The 7,786-nt window shown below is 49.9% G+C and overlaps 1 protein-coding gene across 4 annotated transcripts in view; it reads left to right on the top strand.

Moving 5' to 3' along the window:
- The window catches only part of FNIP2 (folliculin interacting protein 2), a 112,668-nt gene that overhangs the window by 71,146 nt on the left and 33,736 nt on the right, over nucleotides 1-7,786 (top strand). For all 4 annotated transcript variants that reach the window (XM_004708740.2, XM_030887169.2, XM_045295737.1 and 1 more), the window contains 2 exons: nucleotides 2,332-3,658; nucleotides 4,885-5,041. In XM_004708740.2, coding sequence (XP_004708797.1) covers nucleotides 2,332-3,658; nucleotides 4,885-5,041 — 1,484 coding nt within the window. The remainder of the gene's footprint in view (nucleotides 1-2,331; nucleotides 3,659-4,884; nucleotides 5,042-7,786) is intronic.

Raw genomic sequence — 7,786 nt, 5'->3', positions numbered from 1 at the left:
GGAACCGTTGGTCCCATTGTTTTCTCCTCCAGCTTGTTTATCCCACTTATCTTATCGAGATAGACCGGCAGAGATAATAATATGCCCCAAAATACAAGACAGAGGAAAACAAAACAACCAAAAAAAGGGAAAAAAAAGACAAGCCTGTAAATAGTTCAAGGTCTGTTTGTTGACCTATAGAAGTGTTTTCCGGTTGAGTCTGATAGGGCACCACACCCTGACCCCAAAGTCTATTTTTGGTATTCCCTGGGGACTTCCTTGCTCTGTTCTCCTTGCTATTCTGTTGCATACGTGTAGTGTTTCACCTCAGTGTGGTGGTGTAATTCCGCACTGTGTCTCGAGTGTTATACCGTGTAGGGCTATGGGTCAGCGAGGGACGTCATTTCTCATAGTGGGGCCAGCCATATGGTCCTCTCTGTGCATTAGCTGTTCGGAGCAGGGATATCGTCCTCCAGGCCTGGTGGGCCAGGATGTGCTCCACTCTCTCTTCCTCCCTTTGTATTTGCTCCTGTGTGCTCTTACCAGACATGTCCCTCTTTCCTGGCTGTAGCTTCAGTGCTGTCCTCTGAAGTGAATTCTTCTATGGGGAGGAGGGGCTCTCCTTGTAGTTGGGATTGGGGCTGGCCCCTACATGATTATTTTTACTTCCCTTTATTTAATATGTTGTTGCTAGGTGTTGTTGGGTTGGCTCCAACTCAGCAACTGTATGTGCAACAGGTGGCAACACTGCCTAGTCCTGCACCATTAGTTAGTATCTGCCCTTGTAAGTGACTCCCCTCATCTAGCTACATTCCTCAGATCAGTCCACTCTCCCTGAGTTGTTAATTATAACTACTGTCACATGCTTCACTCTCCTTTATCTAGTATCTCTTCGGTCTTATTTATTCCAGTATTCTGGTTATTTCCTTAACGGTTTCTGAGTCAGGGTTGGTTGTACAAAGACAATATGAGATAAGTGCATGAGGACACTTAGCACAGTGCCTGCACTGTCAGTTTGCTTATTGTTACTGCCAATATTATTAGCAGAGTTTAAGAATCAAATGATCAAAAGTAATGTGTAGTCATTTAGTCATTTTGAGGAAAAGGTTGTGCTACTGGTTTCAATGACACATTAGCCCTTTGTGTCTTTGATTCATTAGCCAGTTTTTAATCAATTTGTCAGGAGGTAACTGATGTTACATATTTTTACCCAATAGAATTTACATCTGAAGAAAATAAAACATTCAGATTCACTGCTCATGATGATGTGACTTCCTTCTTGTTAACCAAATTAATCCTACTGGATGTGTGCACGTGTTCACGTGTGCAGAGCATTCTAAGCAGGACCCTCATTGGCGTATTCTGAATGCACTGTTCAGAGGTTCCCCCAGTTTGGATTATACCCCAAGGCTCATTGGGGTAAAAGGATTATGCTCATATTCTTTTTTTTAAAATCATTTTATTAGGGTCTCATACAACTCTTATCACAATCCATACATACATCAATTGTGTAAAGCGCATTTGTACATTCATTGGCCTCATCATTCTCAAAACATTTCCTCTTCACTTAAGCCCACGGCATTAGGTCCTCATTTCCCCCCCCATCCCCGCTCCCTCCTCCCTCATGAGCCCTGGATAATTTATGTTATATTATTTTGTCATATCTTGCCCTGTCCGACGTCTCCCTTCACCCACTTTTCTGTTGTCCGTCCCCCAGGGAGGAGGTCACATATAATTCCTTGTAATTGATTCCCTCTTTCCAACCCACTCTCCCTTTACCCTCCCAGTATCGCCACTCTCACCACTGGTCCTGTAGGGCTCATCTGCCCTGGATTCCCTGTATTTCCAGTTCCTATCTGTACCAGTGTACATCCTCTGGTCTAGCCAGACTTGCAAGGTAGGATTCGTATCGTGATAGTGGGAGCGGGGAGGAAGCATTTAGGAACTAGAGGAAAGTTGTATTTTTCATCGTTGCTACATCGCACCCTGACTGGCTCATCTCCTCCCCGAGACCCCTCTGCAAGGGGATGCTCATATTCTTATCATTCTAATGTCCACGATCCAGTATTATTTGGCCACATGTTGGGAATGCTGACTAACCTTTGTTGTTGGGTAAAGATCAAGGCCATGGAGCAGAGCTCTGTAACAATAGTGCTGCCCCTGAGCATCAGGGACAGCAGGCTGCAGCCTGCACCGCCCCTCAGCAGGTAGATGCTTCCAGACAGACATGACCATAGGGCTTCCATCCTGTGTCAGGAACAGATACCCCCTGCTTTTCTCTTGCCAAGGCTTACCTACCCACGGCACACTAATCACCCCAGACTTGGTCTTTGTGCCACCTCTTCTCTCCAGGTGACCTGTATGGAGCCCTTGGGTCCCCGGTGAGGCTGACTCGCACTGTGGTGGTAGGCAAGCAGAAGGATCTGGTGCAGCGCATTCTCTACGTCCTGACTTACTTCCTCCGCTGCTCTGAGCTACAAGAGAACCAGCTGACCTGGAGCGGGACTCACGGCGAGGGCGACCAGGTGATGCACGGGAGCAAGATCACAACAGCCCTGGAGAAAGGTGAAGTTGAGGAGTCGGAGTATGTGGTAGTCACAGTGAGAAACGAGCCTGCTCTTGTACCCCCCATCCTCCTACCGCCAGCAGGTGAGAGAAGGAACCTGGGGCCCACAGGGTGGGCTGGGGCCCAGGGAGGCATGGACATTCCAGACTTGGGTCCCAACCCCGATAAAGAAGAGCAGAGTTCTGGGACCTGTAGCACAGCATTCCAAGAAGCAGCTTTGAGCACCTCTTCTCGACATCAGGGCGCATTTTGTGGGGATGATGGATGCGAAAAAGAGGGACCACAAGGTGGCTCTTTGAGACTGCCCGGTTCCGAGGCCCTGAGGGCAGGCCTGAAAACTAGCCAACAGACTGCTGGCGTGGAATTCAAAGGGGAGACGCCTCAGAAACTGCTAGACCGGTCAACGGCCTGGCCTTGCCCTGACAGACATTTCCGGGAGAAGGCTCCCTTAGAGAAGGTCACTTTTAAAATTGGAAGCTCCGTATCTCCAGAGTCAGACCTTGAAAGTCGAACCAAGAAAATGGAAGAGCAGCTAAATCCCTGTAGACAATGTCCAGATTTAGCTGGAAGTCCCTCCACTCAGTCCAGGGTGTATCCTGACATGGCTCAGGACCAGCAGGGTTTAGGGTGCTCCTTTGAGCCTTGCTTTCGAAAGAATGCCTGCTGCCTTCGGAAGCAGTCCTCTGAGCAGGAGGAAGGCGAACCAGACCGACGTTCTGCTGAGGACAGAGGCATCAGAACCAGCTTGAGGGCAGACGTTGCTGTCCAACTCAACCGGCCAACCGCCACATTCACATCCGGTGACTCTGGGAAGCAGGCAGTGCACAACATCGGAGGTTCGTGTGTGAAGGGCGCAGAAGGGCCTTGGTTGGAGCCTATTCCAAGCAGATGTGAACAGCAGGACTCTGGCCTCTTGGTCACTGCAGATGTTCCCTGTGGGGATGCCAGCAGGACAGAGGAGTACAGAATTGAAGGAGACATTCCCAGGAACGAAAGCGCAGACAGTGCCCTTGGAGATAGCGATGACGAAGCGTGTGCGGCAGCTGCGTTGAGTATGGGTCACCATGGTGACAGGCCTGAAGAGTCCCTGGAGGTGGAGCTGCCTCTGCCCAGGTAATGTGGGCAGGTGGGGAAGCACAGGGAACTGGGTTCACGTACAAGCGACATGTGACTATACCCACCTGCTGACCTTGTAGTTGGCCCAGTGCTTAACTCGTACTGGAGACGGATGACGCTGTGAGCAAAGATTTACCATCTCAGAAACTCAGAGGAGCAGTTCTACTCTGCCCTATACGGTCGATCTGAACCGGAATCAGCTCGACCGCAGTGGGGGTGGGTTTTGTTTTGGTTACCCTGTGATCATGAGCACCACGCTGCCTGATGTTGGCTGTTTTATTCAAGGGGGTGGTGGGGTGTGTGTGTGTTTTCCTTCACCTAGAGTATCAGAAGTGGAGGAGTCCCTGGGTGGCAACTACTGGCCGAAAGGTTGATGATTGGAATCCACCCAAAGGCCCCTTGGAAGGAAGGCCTGGCAGTCTGCCTTGCAAACTGCAACGCATTTCTGTTCTGCACACACAGGGTGGAGAGAAGGGGCAGAAATCAGCACATCTGGTGTGCAGCCCGCCCTCTTTCTGAGGGCGACTGACCACTAGTGGGCTTAGTGCAGCTGTGCGCTTAGCGAGGAGGGGTTGCCCTTGCAGCTGCTCTGCCCTTGTTGGGAAGCGGAAGGGATGCAGTGGTGGTGGTGGCCGTGGCAGTGACGAGTGGGCTGCTGTCATCTGGGTGGAGGGCAGTGGCTGGCAGCGGCTGCCTGGCTTTGGAGGTCATGGATTGCGCTTGCCATGTGACCTCTCTCCTGCCACTCCGAGCAGCAGCAGCAGCGAGCAGTGAGAAGTGGTTGGAAAACCGCACTCCATCAGGTTGATTATTTGCTCTGTGATGACTGAAAGCAGTAATTAGCTTTCTTCTGTTCCTCTGCACTGTTATGGGCACCACCCTGTGCCGATGTGTCAGGTTCCTCTGGCCAGGTTCTGGTGGCCCACCCCTGCCCCACCCTGCCCCCACTGTCCACTCTACTGATGCAGACTGATTTGGCATGTTAGGAATAATGAGGTCCAAGAAAAACTTGATAAAGAACGAGAAAAAAACATCTTTGTGTTCTTTCTCCCTTTCATTTGAAACCAGAAATGACTTCGCTCAGAACTTGCATCTGTTTCCCATCCTAGTAGTCCAGTTGCTGGGGAACTGGTGAAATGGGCCACCCCGATCATTTTTTATTTCCCTGTATCATTGGAGCTTACCTGAGGATAGTGCATTTTTACTTCTCCCCATCGTTTTAGGTCTCAAAACATCAGTCACCAGAACGTGAGAAACTTTGGCCGGTCCCTTTTGGCGGGCTACTGCCCCACGTACATGCCCGATCTAGTGCTTCATGGAACCAGCAATGACGAGAAGCTGAAGCAGTGGCTGATGGCTGACCTGGTGCACACGGTACATGTAAGTGACCCCAGCGTAGAGCTTCTGCCAGCCAGGGTCCCAGCCTGCAACAGGGAACCCCTTCACAAGACCTGAGAACAGCGGTTCTCAACCTTGGGTTGCGACCCCTTTTGGCGTTGACCGACCCTTTCACAGGGGTCGCCCGATTCATAACAGTAGCAAAATGACAGTTATGAAGTAGCACCGAAAATAATTTTATAGAGTTGGGGGGGGTCACCTCAACATGAACTGTGTTAAAGGGTCGCGGCATTAGAAAGGTTGACAACCACTGCCTTAGACTAAAGAGGTCTAATTAAGGGATTGCTTATAGAAGGGTAGACAGGTCCAGGGAAGCCCCCAGGGCTGGTGAAACACCCAGGAACTAGCGGAAGTGACTCCACCTGGACTGACCGGGGAAGCTAAGAGGCAGTGACACCTGAGCTGCCCTGAGCAGGAACCCCAGAGGAGCAGTCAGGGGGCCAGACCCCTCTGTTCTGCTGCCTGCTCTCTGATTTCTTGTAGTGCCTTCCATTGGGGGAGCCCAGCTGGAAGCTAGACAGGAGGCCCCCGCGATGCAGATTCAGTGCTGTGGTCTATCAGTTGTCAGCCTCTCGGCGGCTCAGCAAGGACGGGGGAAGGGCAGGATAGATTGTGGGTTGGGAGGGGTGGTCAGCAGGGCAAACAGAGTCAACAGCACAGAAGGGAGTGATTGCATGCCATCATGGAGAGGACCCAAGGGCTATAACGTATGGATTCCTTTTGAACCAGTCCTTAACACGCTCCTACGAGGAATTTATTGTAACGGATGGTCATTAACTCCACTTGATGACTGCGTGCAGATAACTGTAAAAGATTAGCACATCTTGTGACTCCCGTTAAGTACTTGGGTGCTATCTGTCGCTTGACGAGAACCAAGTGATTCAGGAAACGGCAAATCTGATGGGCCTGTTTCTAACGCACAGTGGGGCCCGACATGCCACCGTAGATTGTTGTTGCTGTGGACACATAATCATATCTTTTGCAAATGGGAAAGCCCGCATTACATGAAAAGGGGAAAAAGAAGCCGCATTTTGGCTTTTTTACCTCCCTCCTCGCCCACTGGAGTATCTGGGCTTTTGAGAAGGGCAACAGGCATGCCATCGGTTATGTTATCTTTGGCCGTGAGCACTTCCTCTGTGAAGACTGAACATACCTCAGGCAAAAGATGTTTGTGTGAAGTGGAAAGAAAAGCTCAATACTGAAGCTGATTGGCTCACAAGCCTCCCTCTGCTCTCTCCACCCCACCCAAGAGCAAGGAGCGAGCAGAGCCAGTCCAGCATACATGCTTGAACCTACACATTGCTAGCCCTACCCGAACCCCAGCCTTCCCTCGGTCCGACCCCACCCTTCACCAGGACATCCTTGAAATGAAGCCAGGAGGTGGCCCCTGTGTCTGTAAGGAATGCTGTATTGTTTTGTTTTCATAGTTGTAATGGACATTGTGTGCTTATTTATCATTGTTGAGGTCCGGGCATCAATGACCCTGGAATAAGAAGAGCACCCTGTTATAATAGTGTGTGATAGTATCTCTGTAAGTTGTTTTAAGTGGGGCCGGGACCCTGGTCACTTAGTGGAGTGTTCATTGGACAGCGAACCACAAGGTCAACAAGTCAACACTACCAGCTACTCCGAAGGAGAAAGATGAGGCTTTCAATCTTACAAAGAGTTACAATCTCAGGAACCCACAGGGGCAGTTCAACTCTGTCAGAATCGACTCAATGGAAGTGTGTTAGTTCAGGTAGACTGGAGAAACAAGTTTATAAATACGTATGTGTATAAGAAAGAGCTTTATGTACTAGGACAATTGAATATTGAGAAAACATCCCAGCCCAATCCAAATTGTGTCCAAACGTCCAGTATTAGCCCATATGTCTGATACCAATCAATTAAGTCCTTCTCTGACTCATGAAACACCAATGCAGAAATTGCACAGGCCAGTGGGTGGGAAGTCTTGTGGATCCAGTGGTGTTGTAAGCATCTCAGCCCTGGCAGGGTCTCCACGTGGCTCCTTCAGCCTCTCTCCATGTGTCTTCTCCACAGAGATGTCTCGCAGGGAGTGAGTAGAGAGTGTTTCCTGCCTCCAAGGAGGAAATATAGGAGTTCCCAGAATCTTCAGGAGAAGGCCATGCCCACATAGAGGCCTAATTGGCTATATCCTGATTGACAGGCTAGACTCCACCCCTACACTCTTGATCCTACATCAGATTATGTAACGACCACAGGAAGCGAGGTGGTGAGTGAGGAGTTGTGCTAACAAATATGTGATGCCTTGGGAGTTTTACAGGCACCACTTGCATATGTTAGGAACCACCACTAGTGTTAGGCAGAGAATTAGTGGACCTCACTTCCTTTTCGGTCAGCACTTGATTTAACTCTTTCGTGAGTTGAAAGACCCCTGGTGGTGTAGTGGATTATGGGTTGGATTGCTAACCACACGATCTGCAGTTTGAAACCACCATCCACTCCAAGGGAGAAAGATGAGGCTTTCAATTCCCTTAAGGCGTTGCAGTCTTAGAAACCCACAGGGGCAGTTCTAACTCTGTCTTGGAGGGTAGCTGCGAATCGCAAATGACTCAAGGGCAGTGAGGGAGAATTTTGAATTGGGTCCGTGTTTACAGAACAAATCAGCTTCCATTCAAGAATTCCCACACTGTATTTCCTGTCATTGGATTGCAGTCCCCACGTGTGACATCATTGACCTCGTTGCTCCCTGTGCTTTCCCTGTTC

Source organism: Echinops telfairi, unplaced genomic scaffold (genome assembly GCF_000313985.2).
Source record: "Echinops telfairi isolate 266 unplaced genomic scaffold, ASM31398v2 ScPeMD7_5868;HRSCAF=6743_0, whole genome shotgun sequence".
Lineage (NCBI taxonomy): Eukaryota > Metazoa > Chordata > Mammalia > Afrosoricida > Tenrecidae > Echinops > Echinops telfairi.
The sequence above is the reverse complement of the archived record's forward strand: the minus strand, read 5'-3'. Positions and strand labels throughout refer to the sequence as shown.